This window comes from Alnus glutinosa, chromosome 10 (assembly GCF_958979055.1).
Source record: "Alnus glutinosa chromosome 10, dhAlnGlut1.1, whole genome shotgun sequence".
NCBI lineage: Eukaryota > Viridiplantae > Streptophyta > Magnoliopsida > Fagales > Betulaceae > Alnus > Alnus glutinosa.
Window position 1 is genome coordinate 5,074,172 of NC_084895.1, and position 18,675 is coordinate 5,092,846.

Genomic DNA, 18,675 nt, shown 5'->3' on the forward strand with positions numbered 1-18,675 from the left:
ACGGTTTAAAACCGTCTAAAATATGGAGTCGCTAAAATAATTTCTGGACGGTTTGGACAAAACCGTCCGAAATTCCAGACGGTTTTGTCCAAACCGTCCAGAATTTACTCTTTTTTTTTTTTGCTTTCAGTTCCCTTTTTCTTTATATTAATATAATTAATTAATTAATTATGTAATGAAAAAGTAAACAGGGCGTCAACAACGGATTAGCAGGAGATGTAATACGGTGTGTTTTATTCGGCAATTTCACGTCGATCGAATGGCCACAGCGGCTCGAATTCGACGCCTCGGGCTTGCTTGGGTTTGAGCGGGACCGCTCTACCTTTGGCGGGATACGCGCCGAGGAAGGGAGGGTAGATCCAGTCGTTGGCTTTGTTGGGGTAGGGCCAGGAGGGGCCGTCGCCGTCAATGACGAAGACGCAGCGGTCGAACGACCTTGGAGGGGTGTGGGAGTTGAGCAGGGTGGAGATGCGGCGGAAGGCCGGGAAGAGTGGACTAGGGAACTGAGGCGTGGACCGTGGGCCGGGTAGCAGGTGGATCCGGATCGAGGGACAGAGCTGTCACCGTCAATCTCTCCCTCAACGCCCAATCAGGTTGATCTCTCCCTCAACGCCCAATCAGATCGATCTCCTCCCTATGATTCCTTCCCTCTTCTCCTGATTCGCGATGCCGTCACCACTCTCACCCTGAAATGTGACTGCAGATCCGTGAGCATCGATGATGGCCGGTTGTGATGTTTTAGGCCAACTGGGTTTATAATTTTTATGTACAATTTTTTTTGGTTGTCAAATGAAATGGACGGTTGTGACTTTGGCTGGTAAAAAAATCAAATGGATGTGGTAAAATTTGGAGGCATTACGCGGATTGATGACATGGCGTGGGGAAAAAAATTTCCAGACGGTTTCATTTGAAACCGTTTGGAATTGAAATGTTATGGACGGTTTTTAACAAACTGTCCATAAAATTCTCTAAGAATAATATTTATAGACGGTTTCTTATAAAACCGTCTGGAAATGAAATGTTATGGACGGTTTTTAACAAACCGTCCATAAAAATTCTCTAAGAATAATATTTATAGATGGTTTGGATGAAACCGTCTATAAATTTCTAGACGGTTTCATCCAAAACCGAAACCGTCTAGAAATGAAAATTTCTAGACGGTTTAGTTCAAACTGTCTAGAATTTTATGGACGGTTTAATCAAACCGTCCATAATAAATTTTTTACAAACGGTTTCAAAAAAACCGTCTGCAAATTTTTTTTTCTAGACGGTTTTAAAAACCGTCCATAAATGCCTTTTTTTTTTGGTAGTGGAAGAACATTGTGGAAGTTGATAATGTCCCAAGAATAGTGGGAGTTTTCTTATGGAGTACTTTGTAACAATTTATTGCTAATTAACCAAGGAAAATCTATTAAAAAGAAAAAGAAAAAAAAAGATTGTTATTTATAAAGCCAATCAAAACTAAGAAATATAGGCGTAAGTCACAATTTATTTTAGCATCAAAGTGCGCTTATTTTTTCATAAAAATTCACTGGGTTACCATTTGTCAAACATACACACATATATATACTTAGAAAAATACCAAATCCCTGTCCATAAAACATTTATATCATGATAAAAAGTTTTTTTTTAGAATAATTTATAGACAAATGTTTAGTTTTATTTTTTAATTTATATAGGAACTTAAAACAAATCAGGTCTTTTGTGTCGCCCAATAAAGAAAATGCCACATCAACATACAACTCATAATTTGAAAAAGAAAATTACTATATTATTAATCCTAATGTAATGCTATTTTTTTTTTTAATAATTTTTGCATAAAAATATTTTTCATGTTAAAAAATGTTTTTACATATAAAGAAACTACGTGTTATATAAAAGCAATAAAATAATACTAAAAAATATATTTTTATTTTATCAGTATCTTATTTTATTGACACAAATCGTCCGGTAAGAAAAAGGGAATCAAGGTACACGCACCATCAAAGCGCGTGGTGATCAACAGTAATCACACAATTAATAGGTGTTAATTATAATCAGCAAGCACTGTTCACGGATGGTCCAGTAATTGAATGTGTACGTCATTGGTCAGAATCTCCTTGTATAATTTTCTGACATGTATGAGACAAACTATATTCTATTCAACTTTTTTAAATTTTTTGGCAATAGGATGGAATCAAAATTTTTCTCTACTTTTTTCAAAATAAATTATATTTTATTCAACTTTTTTAAATTTTATCTCACAAAGTTAAATTTCGAAATTCGTGCAGTAAATTTGAATTCAATTCTAATTCTTAAAAATTCAATTCCTAAACAAACCATTAATATATTATAGCACATTTAAGCCTTTTTTATTTTATTTTATTAATTTCGGCATTTTGTGAGACATTAAATAACTTTTGAAGAAGGTTCTAAAAGCAACCCAATCTGTATAATAAGCATGCAAGGTTCGGACAAAATACTACATTTGACCTTGATTTCCCTCGGACAAAAACGCTTTATTTATTTATTTTTTTATAGTATTTCAAGCGATTATAAGTCTGGTTCTCGGGAAGACAAAAAGTATAATTTTTCTTGAGAAGACAAGGGTCAGATGGTAGGTTTATGGGAATAATTGTTGTACTTGTGTTTCTTCAATTTCAATGCATGAACTATGAACAATGGAGAGCCTAGGACGCAGGTTATTCCCCATTCGGTTTGTTTCCCCAAGCCTTCAACCAGCTTATTTGGTGGTTTGAACCAATTTCAATTTTCTTCTGCAAATCTCCATTCTCTCTATCCCTCTCTAAAATGGAAACACACAACACCATGACTTCACCATCATCTCCAACCTTCGTGCAAGCAGACACACACACCTTCAGAGATTTAGTCCAGACGCTGACCGGCTCGTCCTCGGTCTTGGAGAAGCTCCACGTCAACCCACCTTCAAAACTCTTCCCTAAATCTTTCACACCGGTGACCTCACACCAGTCATCGCCCGTTACCCTGGCTTCAAGCTCCACGAGCGAAGGCAAACCCTTTTTCAGAATTGCAAGGGCAAAAAAGGAAATAAAACTATGATCGCTTAAGGGTTAAACGACGCCGCACGAAAGGCTTAAACGGTATGCTTGCCTTTATTTATTTATTTATTTGTTTGTTTTTATTTTTTTAATTAGACAAGTCGGTCAGTGCAGGGCTAATAAATATATCTAGGGTTTAGACATGATTTCCAAGTGAAACCCTGATAGAAGTCCTTGTTATCGTTCAAGGAGAAAAGATAAGAGTGGAGTCGATGTCTGCGTTTCAACCGGCGGGGTTCCGCTTTTGTCCCAGCGATGAAGAGCTTGTACGAGACTTCTTGTTGAAGAAGGTGATGGGTGAAGAGCTTCCCTGGGATGGCATCGGTGAGTGCGATCTATACGGTGAAAAGCCTCCCTGGGAAATCTGCGGCGATCAGGAGGGTGAGAAGGTTTACTTTTTCGCGAAACTGAGAAAACTAAGCAAAAATCGAGTGGCACGAACTGCCGGATCTGGGGTTTGGCATGAGAACTCTTCTCATGATATATATGATGAGGAGGGTGATGTTATTGGGGCCAGGAAATTGTTTTCTTTCAAGGTTAAAGATGGCTCGTCCATGAAGAGATCCGACTGGGTAATGCACGAGTTTTCACTCGTTGGGGAGCATGAACTGAGTACCAATTGGGTCCTCTGTACCCTTCAAAAGAAAGGCTCTGAATCGAGGATTGGGATCAAAAGGCGCTGCGAGGATGGATCTCAGCAAAGAAAGAAGATTTGCTGTGAAATTGTTCAATGCGATGGGCCTCAAGCAAAATATGGAACGCCCAATACTGATTTGGAAACCCATATGGAGTTTTGTCTACCAGCTTGCGATAACCCTGATTCAGAGTTTGATTTAGAGAGCTTCATGAACATCCTGCCCCCGGAGGGTGGAGATCTGCCGCTTGTTACATTAGAGGATTTTTGGACATTAGAGGATTTTTGGGATGGTGACATAAGTACTTTCTTTGCCTAGAGACTACAGTTAAAATTGAGGCAAATTGTTCCCGATCAAAACGAAGTTTTTTGGTTTTTTGTTTTGCTGTTGGTCACTCAAGAGATAGGAAAAAATTGTAAATTTTTTATTTGTTTGTTATATTTGGCTGGAGCATAATTCCAGTTCATCATATTGCAAGTCTCCCAAATTTATACACCCGCAATAGAGATATTTGCATTTCATAAACAATTATGTTTCATGCCAAACTTATTACTTTTGTTTTTTATTTCTCTTTGATTAAGAAAGAAAGAAAGATAACGTTGTTAGTTGTGGGAAGCTAATTAATCCAATTAAAAATTCATTTCAACATTCCGATTCAGTCACAACAACACTCTACACCATCAAAATCGTACTAATAAATCTAGATACCGTAGCTTTTTTTTTTTTTTTTTTTTTTTTTTTTTTTTTTTTTTTTTTTTTTTTTTTTTTTTACTTTAAAAAATAATTTGATAATCAGCTTTGGTGTCTACTACTTCAAAATGATTTGAGGAGAATTTAGTGATGTTCTCTCAAATGGCAAAATAAGCAAAATAAGTAACAAAAACTATTTACGTCGGTCTTTCTTATTCTTTTTTTTTTTTTTTTTTTCTTAATTTTTTTTAAGAAATTCGTTTTCATATATAATGTAATCCATTTTCTCCTTTCATATGCAAAAAGTAGCTAAAGACAAAAACATAACTTATTAAACTAAATAAAAAAGACAAAATAAGACTACCCACCCCCAAAGAAAAAACAGATAATTTGTCAATTGGTCTTTGAGTTAGACTGAATTACAAAACTTGCTCTGCATTATTAGTTGTTGAAACTTGAAACCGAAAGAGTTAAAATAGTGTCCAACATTGTGGACAATTGGATCACATATTCATGTGAAACAATTTATTCCATTAGCACCAATTTCAAAGAAATGTGATTTTTTCAACTTTTTAATTATTAATTTATTAATGAAATATCAATAAACTCAGTAAACAAAAACCTATGGTTAGAGCAAATTGAAAAAAAATAAAATAAAATAAAATTGGACTTTATTTACTAGGTTCCATTTTCGGCAAGATATCCCCAATAATCGCTTATAAATTCATCCTTTTTTTTTTTAAAAAAGAAAAAGAAAAAAAAGAAAAAGAAAATAAAGTATGTTGTAGCTAGGCTTATAACCACGATTGACTCGTATGATTTAGTAGTTTAGGCCGGCTCCCACACAATTCCACGAAAAATGATATATATTAGAGAGTCTTTTAGTAAGAGCATTTCTAGTAATAAAGGTTATTTTAGTTGTTCAAAATACCCTCTTTTTTTTTTTTTTTTTAATTAATTAATTAATTTATTTTTATTTTATCTAGTTATTTTTCAATACAAATTTCAGTTAGACTATCTATTTCGTCATTTACATTTTTTTAAATATTATTTTTTAACCATTTTTTTTAATTATTTTTCACCTTTCTCTATCCCTTTCTTAAAATATTAATTTATATTAGTCCAAGTTGCTTTTGTCTACTGTTGCAAATTGGATGGAAAGGTAAATTACATAATAATAATTAAATATAGTTTTTATAACCAATTTAAAAGCTCTACCAGAGATGTTCTAAGACCAAAATATAGTATGTTGAAACACACTTAACATAAAGGCTTAAGCATATGAGTATCATCTCAACTATATTATATTAACCACTAAAATTTATTGCACTTTTCCCATGAAGGACTTAATCTTTTTACTTGGAACACGTGTAAACTCGACAATATATATGTGTGAGTGGTTTGTTCTAATTTCGTCCCTCACTATCATAATCTAATACAAATTAACTGAAGAATTAATACTAAAGTTCTACTCAGTTTTCACTTAATTAGGACCTTAATTATAATATGATTGGTTTGATAGTCTACCGATCTTGAGAGGAAGCAGGGGTGGAACTGCTCCAAAAATTTATAATTTTTTTTTTTTTTTTAAATTTGATTTTTTTTTAAATATTTTTTTTTTTTTTTTTTTTTTTTTTTTTTTTTTTTTATGATTTTGACTCTTAAAAATAAATTTTGGTTCAGCCCACTAGAAGAAGGTATGTTGAGGAATGAGGGAGGGATCAGTGGCTTAAATTTACACTATTAACAAAGAAACGAGGAAGAAGAAAAATGGTACAAATTGGGGGACACGAATCCATAAAGAAGCATGTGATGCAATCATGAATATCTTTAGGTTTGGTTGTAGGTGGCAAGGTGGGAGATAAGGTTTATTGGACGTATATGTTCAGGAATAACTTTTTTTATTTCCCAATTTTTTATTTATTTTTTAGTTAGTAACTAGAGAAGGGAGAAAAAAAGAAAGAGAGATGGTACATAATACATCATGTGTGTATTTTTAAGTTGGATTTTCATTTTTTTTTTTTTTATCAAGTTAAATTCGACCTTTGACTCTTATAGATAGAAAATTCTGGTTTTGTTCCAGCTTCTTTGGATAAAGAGTGTATGATAAGTTCCAAAAATTTTATGATGGGTAAAATTAGTAAGAACAATTGGTAGGGTATGTAACGTATTTTGTCCTAAATAACGGTAGTAATTTTAGCCATCTCAGCGTCTTCATCATACCTATAATCCAACCATTTCCAAACTATGCCTAGAAATGTAAATAAAAAAACACTGAACAACCTTGTGATTACATAATTTCATAGGCTGCTAAATGGGCCTTCAAGACGTCTGCAAAGGAATTAGAAAACAAAAGAGCTTGTCGGGGCGAGCAGTCGGTGAGAGATAATTTTAATGCCTGAATTAGTAGAAACAAAAAAACTTGAATTAGTGTATTTGTGCAGGAGAGAAATGAAGCGAATGTTTTCCAATATTAAGGGGTAGTTTTCTATATGGATCTATGGATCTGAGAGAGAGAGAGGGTTCTTACCTGCTTCTTATTCCATTTTTATCCTTTGTTTTCCATGTCTACGGGCCAGATGGCGAGTAATACTAGTAGTGACCGGAGGGGTTAGGTTTTTAGAGGCTGCCTTGCAGTGAAGGTCTCTAGGTCATGTCCGCATGTGCATCATACGATTAGTATCCGCGCGGTTATTGAATACTGTTATTATTCGCTATCAGGATATCAGGTAATAGGCTTTTTGAGCTTATTTTAGTATATTGTGTATCTATTAAGGCTTATTCTAAACGATTTTCGAAATTATTTTGTACTAATTTTTAGTGTTTTTTAAGCCCTAATATTTTAGATGAAATCCATATCTTGATTTCACAATCCAACTTAAAAATAACCAAAAAGAAAATAAAAAAAAAATTACAAATCTAGCAAACATTAAAAATATATGTTCTATATAAAAGGTATAAAGATAATAATTTTTACTAACGGCATCTGCATCTGCATCCGTTTATACAAATAGTAAATAACTTTAAATAATAGATTAGTTATAGCTAATATCCACCCATGTAAATACATAAGTAATTTATGTTGTGTGGAGGTGGAAAGAATACACTTTTCACGAGGCAAACATGCTGTATTGTGTTCCATCATTTTTATTTTTTATTTTTTATTCCTAAACGTATACCTGTCAAAACGTCACAAGTGAGAGGTAGGGAGTTCAGTCCACGATAGCTGGGGGGAATTGCAATGGAGCAAGCTTAGGCCTTATGGTGTGTACATTTTATTAAGAACCCACAAATCAAGATCTTTTGTTAGTGTTTTACACTACATAGAATTAAAAAAACTCAAACGGTAGTGTTTTATTACAATAACAAAACACAATTGCCCACAACCTAGATGCGATTTGAAAGAAAAATTGAAATAGATTCAGAAATATTTCAAAATCTCGAAATTAAATGATTTAACATCCATTCCATTGGTTACTTATAATCAACCAAGAAACACAACTCTCGATTACGAAAGTTACAAATCCAAGAAGATAAACGAAGATCCAATTTTTAACAAGGATTGAACAAAACTATGGAAACCAATTAGGATAGTAAGGAAAGAAATGAAAAATTGCAATTCGGTCCTTGATAATTTGCCAGTCTTTTAACATTGATTTTTCTTTTCAAGTTTTCAACTTGCTTCAATTCCCACTTCTTTCACTAAAATACTTGGATATCAACCCATCTCCTTTATCTTTGGAGAAAAAAAAAAGTTATCATCCAGTAAATAGCTAAATTCCTAATAATTAACGGGTTGATGCCTGAGGTCCTTAAGGAATATTATTTCATAGCTCTCAGGTGAGACTTGCTAAGTGCAAATTTTGTTTTGGAGCTAACCATTCAAGCGAAACTTGCGACTCAAATATTGTTCAATGCTTTGAGTGGTGTGAGGCATTGGACTGAAGATCAGTCAGTCGATCCTAGGCTGGGCCTCTGTGAGCCTGAGGTGCTGCCAAGCCACTAAAGGTGAAGCCGGATACCTCGTACTAATAAATAAAAAATCCTAATATTTATAGAAATTCTTACATAATTAGTTAAATCAAAAAGCTAAGATGTAAGAACATGTTTATTTGATGGGTAATACTTAGGAGAAGCAGAATTTCCGGATTTCATCCAGAAATTTGACTTATGGATGGCATTCTTGTAATTATTCATAATTACAAGAATGCCATTCATAAGCCAAATTTCCGGATGAATTGCTAGTGCGTAGCACTGTTCTTATTTGATAGATTTTTCTAGTAAAAAGACTTTAAAATAATAATAATAAAAAATATGAGAAGCTTTTCCTGATTATTTTCTCCCTGATGAGTGTTGTTTGGACTCCAAAAAAATTGAAGAAAATAAGGGGAAGTTCTTCGGCATGGGTTAATGCTTACACAAGAATTGGTCTTTCCTTTATTCATTCAATTCAATGATTAAGCATGCATTCATTGTATATTGTGACAGGATGCTTCTTGATTGGTTAGTGCGGATGTATGGGCCCTTCTTTGTGCATTTCGAATACATTCATTGCGGTTAAACTTTGAAAAGGGTAGTTTAATCGGATAGAGATTATGCATTATGAAGCGGAGGTCACTAGTTTGAATTTTCTTCACCTTCTTGTGTGGACATGTCAAAAAAAAAAAAAAAAAAAACTTTGAAAAGGGAATATGTAAATAAATTCTTGAGTAAATGCATCGGTTGTGATCACTTTTTTAGATTTTAAAAATGAGAATACCTTTAATAAGGATGAGCCGTAAAACATCACTTTTACAGCCTTCGGTAAAAATTTGACACATCATTTAAAACACACTAAATACACTAGAGCCTAAAACACCCTATCATCACTTTTCTTCTTTTACCGACGACAACCCTGGCCCTCCCAATGCCGTCGAGTTCAATGGATGATGCCCCATCGGTGGCCCACCCGGAAACCTGCCATATGTGCCCATCGAGCCCAGCTGGCCATACTGCGACACTGGAATCGAACAGCCTTGTGCCCTGCCCATTCCCATCCCCATCCCGTCATTCCCACTTCCCAGTAGACCCAATTGGGCCCTGCACCCCATCAGTCCCGAGCTGACCCAACATCGATCAGCTTGCTGGGCTCCTTGAGGGCGAAGAGAGCGTCGTCGACGTGCTTGAAGGTGACGAAGCCGTAGCCCTTGGACTTACCGGTCTGCTTGTCAAGGATGGCCACGGCCTTCTCCAGCTCACCGTAGGAGGAGAAGAGGGCGCGGAGGCTGTTAGTTGTGGTGTCCTCTACCACATTCGATGCTGAAGCCTGCAATGTGGCATAAGCATTAAAGCATCATTTATTTTTTTGGACGGAAAGCCAATGAAATGCTCGATCCAAATTTTTTCTAATAAATTGGTTAATAAAATTAGAAAGGAAGACATTGAATTCAACTGGTACGAAAACATAAAAATTATGTAAAATTTCCACTTTTTACAGGTAGATGGACTCCAATTAATAATTATACCACCCTAGCTACCAAAATAGCCCTTATTTCTTTTATTTTTTCTCCTAAGTAGCGTGGGATTAATTAATTGAAGTCCATCTACCAGTACAAAAAAAAAAAAAAAAGAAAAAAAAAAGAGAGAAAAGGAAGAAAAAAAAAGTATAATTAAATTTGAAATGTTAAAAAATTATGGAAAATTTATTGTAATTTATTTTTACAGCACTTAATTATGGAAAATTTATTGTAATTTACTCTTGCTTCCTTTTCAAAGGACTCATCAGATTTCACTTTTTCTCTTGCATTTGTAGAGTAGCATTTAACGCGCTCAACCAAATTCCACCAAAACACAGTAATTAAGCCCAACAACCAAACAAAATCTTTGGACTTGCACCGTACCACCATCGATCTGCATTATATAAACAGCAAGACCTTTTAGACTCAGTCAGTGACTAAAACCTTAAAACTAGGAATATATTCTTCATTCTTGTCTTCATGGCTGGCTCTGTTGTCCTCAAGCTGACTTGCTTGGTGCTGGCGTGCATGGCGGCAAGCGCACCCATTGCCACCAAAGCAGATATTGCATGCAACAAGGTGCTGAGTGACCTGATCCCATGTGTTTCTTATGTAGTCAGTGGTGGGCCTGTGCCGGCCGCTTGCTGCAGCGGGATCAAGTCCCTCAAAGATGTGACTAAGACCACGGCGGACCGCCAGAGCGCTTGTAAGTGTGTGAAGCAAGCTATTAGCGGGATTCCGTACACTGATTATAATATTGGTCTAGCAGCTGGACTTCCTAACAAGTGCGGGGTTAACCTCATTTTCAAGATCAACCCCTCTGCAGATTGCAACAAGTATGACTGGCTTTCTCTCTCTCTAGCAGCATTTTCTTATGCATGATGATTATCATACGACAACTGTAGTAAATCTTATATTTGATGGGAGGAAAATGCTAGCCATACCTACACTTTTACGCATGGATTACTTATGTGTTGACATGGCAGTGCACATGGCATGGCCATGTCAGCCTCTCAAAAAAGTTTATTAATGTGGCAATGTGACGTGTCAAAGTTTATTGTCAACTCAAAAAAGTTGGCCAGCTTCTCCCATGGGTGGCTGACCGCTCCATTGAGAGTGGTAGGCTACCCCAACCGAACCTATAAGGGTGGTCGTGACCACTTCCAATGTCTGATTTAGTGGTTATGACCACCAGATTTCTCTAATATAGTGGTATTGTGACGACAAGATTTGGCAGTCCCGATCCATCAAATATGGTGGTATTGTGACCACCAAATCTAGGAGTCCCGATCCATCCATCCCGAGTGGTGATTGGGGGTGGAGCCACCCGGGAGGGTGTGTGCACATTTTTTTTTTTACTATTTATGGCTAGCATTATTGTTTCCGGAATATTTTTAACTCTTTTTCTGTTTTCTTTTGCTTGGAACCCTGTTTGCAGCATACAGTGAGGTTGATGGAGCAGTGGTTTTCACTTTTCATCTACAAGATGTAGTAGCGTCGTGAGAATAAATGGGTGCTTTTGTCCTCATGCTGCTCCTCTTAATTATAGCTTCGTCTTAATTTGTAGTCTTCTAGTTGTAAATCATCCACTTGATCTTGCTTTTAGTTCTATCTACTTTGCCTACGGAGGAGATCAATTCAGTGGATGTATATCTCAGTTGTCACTAAAGAATCACATTTGCTACTTTATCCTTACTAATTGCATTTTACTTCTCTTAAAAATCACACTTTAATTTTAGTGGTGAACTTTTAAATGAAGCCCAACATTCAATTCGATGCATTAAATTCTAATGAAGCCAATTCACGTTATCTTTATGTGTAATGCATGAATTGAATTGATGATCAAAAGCATTCAATGCAATAAATTCTAATGAACCCAATTCAATCGACAACGCAATTTGGAAGCCAACGCGAAGAAATCGTGTCTGGCATGGCCTTGTGAAAAATAATATTAAAAAAATTATAACATTCATTTTTTTGGCTCTTTGAATTTATAGAGTTACTAATTAACTTACTGACAAATGTTAAACTCAACATTTGATAAAGAGTTGTTAAATGATAGTTTTTGTGGATATTGTTAAAAATTTAGAGAAAAACTAAACACAAACCGCTCATTGTGAGTCCTCTAATGCTATTACCATAAAAGCATGCATGGGGCCGAAGCTTGTTTTTGAACTGATAATCCAACCCTTGATCCTTTCAGCCAACAACTAATCAAATGGATCTTTTGATATGTGAGGCATTTCTTATTGGGGAAAACACACAAAGGTATACAGAAAGATATGAGGAGAAAACAATAGGATGACCAACTGGAATTTTATTGAACATTAATGGAACACAAACTAAATTATTAATGGCTTAATATCTAGGACTAATGTGGTAATACTATTAAGTTTGTGACACTAAGGAGATAAACTTGACCTGAAAATAAATTATTATTATTATTTTTTTTAAAATTAAAACTTTAGAAGAACTGGATTAATGTGGACATTTCACGATCTAAAACAATTTGGGATCATAGTGGAATATGTGGTTAACACAAATATTTGGACAGTCAAAGAGAAGGTAACTGCAAGATTCACCAGTTCCGGATAGTTCAAAATGCGGAAGCCACATGTTAGGTCAGGTGGGCCGCGCAGTCTCTTTTTCTTAGGCTTTCTGAATTTTTGAGAAATTCGGACAACCTAATTTTAGGGGATCATGATCTCTTATTGTGATGACTAAATTTGATTGTTTTATTAATATGGAACAGAGGGTACATCAAACTACGATGTCAGGAAGGAAATTTGTAGTAACTGTAGCACTAACTCAATTGGTTTATAGAATCTCAATCAAAAAGCATTTTACTGTCGATTTCTAACTCATGGGAAGATCTCATGTATGCATTATATAGAACAAATAATCCTAGTACGTAACTATATTCAAAAGTAACTTGATAATCTATAGAGAAAAATGAGACAAAATTGACAAAATGAGATCTACAAGTAACAGCCAAAAATATTAATCTTCATGATCTCAACTTAATAAAGGTTTAAAATCAGCTAATTGCAGTTGAATCCACTTATTACCACTTCCTTGGTTCCCAAGGAAAATGTAATGCTGTTTTTTTCTAGTGAGGGGTGGGGGTGGAGAGCACATTTCAATTGGCATTTTGTCATTGGATGTTGATCTCACAATATCTCATAGTGAAAATGTTAAATCATACTTGCAGCTTAAACCTTGCGTTTAATGTTGGACTGAAGTGAATCAAATAAGATATAGTCAATATGACATACCCATTAAAACATGCCATGCCAAGGAATATTGCTAAATTAGTTGGAGACCACGCCTCATAAAAAAGAAGTCACTAGTTCAAATCTTTCATTCCTCCTCTTCTTAAGGCACAAAAACTTAATTATTAATTATTTTTTATTTTTATATATAAAAAAAAAAAACATGTCAAGCAGAAATATGAGGTGCACAGAAGTCCACAAAATTATTCAGGTTACACATACAAGTTTAAAGTTAATGTGAGGTAGAGGTACACATGACAGATAACCAATAAACATTTTGTTTCTGCATACAAAAGTTATTTTTTCTTTCATTCTCATTATGTATAGAGGAATTGGTACATTTCAATGGTCCTCATTTAAACATGGCCATTTCTCTGTTTTGATACCGATGACATCAAATAAATATACAATAATTTTGGGCTACTGACTGTCATTCATATGTCCAAGTATGCCTTTTCCAATGTATACAACATATTTGATTAGCTCAAAGTATCTAAATTTATAAGTGAATAAGAATGGAATTTACTGATCAGTAAGGTTTCAGGTGGCAGCAACCAAACAAACCTTTAACTCTCTTTAGTGCTGCTTCCCTATGTTGCAATAACAGAAGTGAGGTCTCATCTAAATGCTTTGGCACGTCTTCATTTTCTCTTTTTCGGGGCGATTTCCTTGAAAAACTTTTCCATTTTGATTCAAACTTACAAGCTACAAATACAATTAAAAAAATAATCAGTCTCAACAACCTCCAACCAATATGTATTATCGATAAATTTTTTGTTTTAGCAAAATCTCAAGTAGAGAAAAAATACAAAAGTTTATTCACAGGATCTTATAGACAAATATGATACTTCCAATCGTTTACCAGCAGGGTATATATGTTTACATACAATAGTAACACACAAAGAGGATCATATTTAAACAACACTCAAGTATGAGTACATGAAGATAATTAGAAAATAGAAAACCAAAGAGATCCTACTAACTAAATGAGGATATTCAACCAATATGAAATTCATAAAGGGCCTCAAATGGTATTTTGTGTAGCAAAGGTTATGGAAACAATGTTGTCTGACAAATAAGAGCAGATTAATTTAAGGCTGCAGAAGTGCAAAAGTAGTCCGTGGTTGCACCAATTTCAATTAGCTCCATAGGATTTAAAAAGCGACTTAAAACTCCTTGTGCTAAGCAAAAATAACAAATCACTCCATACCTTAAACCAAGAACCTCACTCTTCACAAAATCTCTTTCCAACTAACAACCCTCATCATCTCCAATTGATGTAAAAGCGAGACCATCCAAGTTTGGCCTCCAACTGAATTGTTCTAAATAAAGCTAATTGTAAAATTGGACAATATGCTCTCTTATTTTTGTAAAATCTGAGGACAAGGATCCATTAACAACTAAAGAATCCACGGAATTGTTTCTTCTATTGGGATTTGCCACCAGATGGAAAATTTTAGTGTTCTTATCTCCCTCTCTCAACCACAGAGCCCTTAATTTTTTCCTCCAACATATTTCTTTGAGCAGAATAAACCTCTAAATCCCTAATTTTTTTTTTTCCACATTTTAGCATCAAATAAGGGTCTTTCCTCTGCAATAATATTAAGGTCACGGATTCCAACCAAAAGATCCTTTTTTTGCTTTCCAATGTTACCAAAAACCTCTTCATTCCATTTTTTCAGATCCATTTTCATGGCTCTCAACTTGAGCACGAGAATAAAACTAGGGTAACCCTGAAAATTGTATGACATCCACCCATTTTTCACATGTTCCACAATCCCTCTAACTTCAACCAAATGTTCTCAAACTTAAAAGAGTGCCCCTTCTATATGGTTTTGGCAAAAAGCAGTGGGTTTTTGCCCACCAATAGCCACTTGACACATCAGCTAAAGACAAAAAAACTGAAAAGTTGGTGAAGCACCCAATCCCTCTCTCCCATTCTGATTTGAAGTAGCCTACGTTGTAAACAAAAGAAAGAAAACCCACCACCCAGTTTGCCAAAACCCGTCCGCCCCCAATCCGCCCAAAATCACCGCACGTCCGCCCGGATTGGAGCACTCCGCCAAAGTCCCGGCGTGGGCACCCTTAATCCCATCCGTCCGTCCCTAATTAGCCCCAAATCTTGTCCGCCCCTAATCCCCCCTAAATCCCGTCCGCCCCCAATTAGCCCAAAATCACCGCACGTCCACCGGATTGGACCACGTCGCCAAAGTCGTCTGCCCCTAATCCCCCCAAATCCCGTCCGTCCGCCTCTAATCCGCCCCAAATCCCTTTCGAAAACTCATTATTTGCTTTGATAAGCCATTTCAAAAACAATTACCTCAAAAATGTTCAAGAGCACCGAAGACAGTTTCCAAGCTCTCTAGAACAAAGTATCTCCAAGGTATGTTTATCTAAATCAAACACAGTGATTCGGCCAAGAACCAAACACTTCTAGAAATTCTATACTCATTCGGTTCTACAAAAACATCAAAGGGAATAACCAAAAATCAAAGACTTCAAGAGAACCAACCGAATGGGTCAACATAGAAAAATGACCTAAAATTTACCCTAAATTCACATCTAGTAAAGCCATAGCAACCCACACCATAATCCAGTTCTATACTCATTTGGTGTTACGAAAATCATGAGAAAGGGTTGGATTTACCTCAAAAACCATCCTCTTGGCCGGAACCATCTTCTTCTTCTTCTTATTCTTCTGCATTTTCGGTCTCTCAGTTTCAGTCTCTCTCTCTCTCTCTCGATTTGCATCCTCTCTCTCTCCGATGATCAGTCTTTCTCAGAAGTCCCGGCGTGGGTGGCGGCTTTCTGGCGGGGGCATCGTTCATCTTGGGTCTTCAATTCGGTTCGTATCAGATGAGGAGTCAACGTTCATCTTGGGTCTTTAATCGGGTGTATTGCACTCATTTGCTTTTTTGTTTCAAGCTCACGTGTCAAATTATTATTGGCGGGCAAAAAAACCCCACTTTTTGCCAGGACCGAATTGAAGTTATTCCCAACTTAAAATATCATTTGCTCCTAATTGCAATGCCACAATCAAGCACCAGAAGGAGGCGGTCTAAAAAGATTCTAGAAATCTCCTCCAAGTAACATTAGGAAACTAAGTTTCTCAATTAGGCAATAGGAGAAACCTATCAATTATGGACTAAGACGGCAAATCTCAATTATTGGACCATGTGAAATTCTCACCAACAAGAGGGATATCCATTAGAACCTAATAAAAAATGAATTCAGAAAAATCCAGCATAGCTAGGGAATATTGATTGTCACCTAATCTCTTACACGGATATCAGGTAACATTAAAATCACCACCAATACACCATGGCATCTCTCACCAACTAATTAGTTCAACCAATTCATCCCATAGCTGTTTCCTATCATTATCATCATTTGGAACATAAACTCTAACAAAAACCCAATTAAAATTATCATTGACACTTTAAAAAAAAAAAAGAAAAAAAAAAGGCAACTGTATTGGTCCCCACAAACTTCTCAATCTTTTCCACCACATGATGATATCCCCATAAACTAGCACCACAACCCTAGAAATAATCTTCATCTTAGTTTCTTGTAAACAAACAATGTCCACCCCTTCCAATCCCTAAAGAGACCTTTAATCCTCAACCTTTTATCCCTATATCTATCATCTTTTTCACAATCCAGAAAAGAATCTTAGGCTTCATAAATAACAAATATTACCCCTCTGCTCCCCCTAAACCTCTACTAGAGTGCCCTCCCTTCAAATCTTAGTTAATGGAACAGGCCAATCTCTTTAATTCACGGTTTCCTCTGTTTAGGAACTAAGCTTGAAGAACAACCCAAATCATTCGGTTTTGACTAGCTTCAATGGTAATAAATAGGGCCAACATCTTATCCTCAAACCCCTCACATGACACCTAATCTGAAGACATCAATTCAGGCAACCCAGATTCTTTAATTACAGCAAGGGGATGGACCATCAAAGGCTCACTTTCCTTCAAATCCTCTACAGAATAAGGCACCACTTCCATATCAGATGACAAAAAAATTTGAGCTATCGATAGAAGCAGGGTATTTTGAGCTATCGATAGAACCACTTCCATATCAGAATAAGGCTCATTGTCACATGTGCCGATGTGAGAGCAGGCGAGAGAGAGAACTAACATATTGTCCCTCAAAAACATTGAATGCTTTGCGACATTCTTGTCAAATTCTATAACTATGAGACAGCTTATGCTCACGGGATGTTAGCTACTCGGTGTCTGCAAAGTAAGAAAAGATAAGTCTTTAAATCTCACAGATTAGAAAAAATACCTTCACTTTGGTCCTTAAAACCTCGGACCATGGCCTTCCTGCACGAGAGGTTTTTGCACCACCTTTAAGTTCACCATTATGTTGTTTCAGACTACACAGAAAGTTCCACTTTGTTAAAGTGAATATTAATGGGACTTGTCCAATTATGAAGAATACCAGTTCTTTCTACTGTGGGAACGAAAACAGAACCCAACAGGGAAGAATAAAAACAGTGAGATAAGCCTTAGATACTTAATACTTTTTGGGTAGAACATCTCAAACAATATTAACACTTTCAAAGTAGAAATAAGAAATAAAAGAAAATATATATATAGAGACAAAATTCCAGCTTAGGAAGCAGCATTTTTTTTTTAATGCAAACTCAGATTTGACTATTTCTTAGGCCTAATCAACATGCTAACACAAAATATAAATTACTTCAGGTTTTTGAACTATTGAGGATCAATTACATATAGCATTAATTAGATGGCATATCTATGCGCCGTGTCTAATGAGATTACAATCGAATAACACAATGAGACATTTAAAGAACTCAATTTAACACACACAAATAAGCCCTCATCAGTGAAGTAAATATTAGCTTAGACATAGGCTCTTAATCAAATTACAAAGCTTGAAAAAATATGCAAACTCTTCGAACCAATTACATACAAAAAAGAAAAAAAAATCAAACCATTTGTGCAATAAACTAAACCAAATTAAGATTGACCCAGATGACAATTTTCAACAAATTTATCAAATATCCCTTCACAAAGAATAAATCGTTGCAAAAACATATCCAACGAACGGACGAGGGAAATCGGTGGTGACCCCAACGTAGGTTTTGATTGGGACATTGGTGGAGAGAATGAGGTACACGCACCATGATCTGGGGCTCCGTTTAGTTAGTGAAATTCTTGGTTTCGACGGTGATGATGATGCCTTTTTTGGGTTGGGGTTTGGACTTTTAATTAAGAGATCGGAATGTCCTGGACAGCGGCCTCGCCATCTTGGGTACTCTCTTTTATTTTTGTAAAGTCCGTACATTATTTAAATCTTCCCTTCTAGTAGTTAAAGTTAGGTTTGTATTTTTCAATTTCAATCGATTCTAGTGGAGTATAAAAACTTCTGTAGATCAAAAAGGTAAGATGTGAGCTGAATTAGCCCGAGACAACATTATCAATATACCTTGTGCTCAGTTTCTTTTAGGGTAAAATATTTTTTGAAAAATATTTTTGATATTTTTTAGTAT

The 18,675-nt window shown here is 35.6% G+C and overlaps 3 protein-coding genes and 1 long non-coding RNA gene across 6 annotated transcripts; 2 read left to right on the forward strand and 2 right to left on the reverse strand.

Annotated features, from left to right (window-relative positions):
• Window positions 1-3,271: 3,271 nt before the first annotated feature.
• On the forward strand, window positions 3,272-4,012 carry LOC133878935 (NAC domain-containing protein JA2-like). The gene has a single exon (XM_062317498.1). It carries the CDS (start codon window positions 3,272-3,274, stop codon window positions 4,010-4,012), a length of 741 nt encoding a protein of 246 aa, XP_062173482.1.
• Window positions 4,013-9,249: 5,237 nt separating this feature from the next.
• LOC133878937 (uncharacterized) lies at window positions 9,250-10,269 on the reverse strand. The gene is made up of 3 exons (XM_062317499.1): window positions 10,120-10,269; window positions 9,475-9,689; window positions 9,250-9,406 (listed from the first exon to the last, which is right to left on the reverse strand). The coding sequence occupies exons 1-3, from the start codon at window positions 10,267-10,269 to the stop codon at window positions 9,250-9,252; spliced, it is 522 nt and encodes a 173-aa protein (XP_062173483.1).
• A 90-nt stretch (window positions 10,270-10,359) lies between these two features.
• On the forward strand, window positions 10,360-10,761 carry LOC133878938 (non-specific lipid-transfer protein 1-like). Its single transcript, XM_062317500.1, has one exon. It carries the CDS (start codon window positions 10,360-10,362, stop codon window positions 10,759-10,761), a length of 402 nt encoding a protein of 133 aa, XP_062173484.1.
• Window positions 10,762-13,413: 2,652 nt separating this feature from the next.
• Window positions 13,414-18,437, reverse strand: LOC133880450 (uncharacterized). 3 transcript variants are annotated; one of them, XR_009902291.1, is made up of 3 exons: window positions 18,307-18,437; window positions 17,445-17,535; window positions 13,414-13,856 (listed from the first exon to the last, which is right to left on the reverse strand). It is a non-coding gene; the product is annotated as an uncharacterized LOC133880450 (long non-coding RNA). The 3 variants fall into 3 exon arrangements; XR_009902290.1 differs by having other exon boundaries at window positions 18,232-18,431; XR_009902289.1 differs by lacking the exon at window positions 17,445-17,535 and having other exon boundaries at window positions 18,232-18,431.
• Window positions 18,438-18,675: the final 238 nt, after the last annotated feature.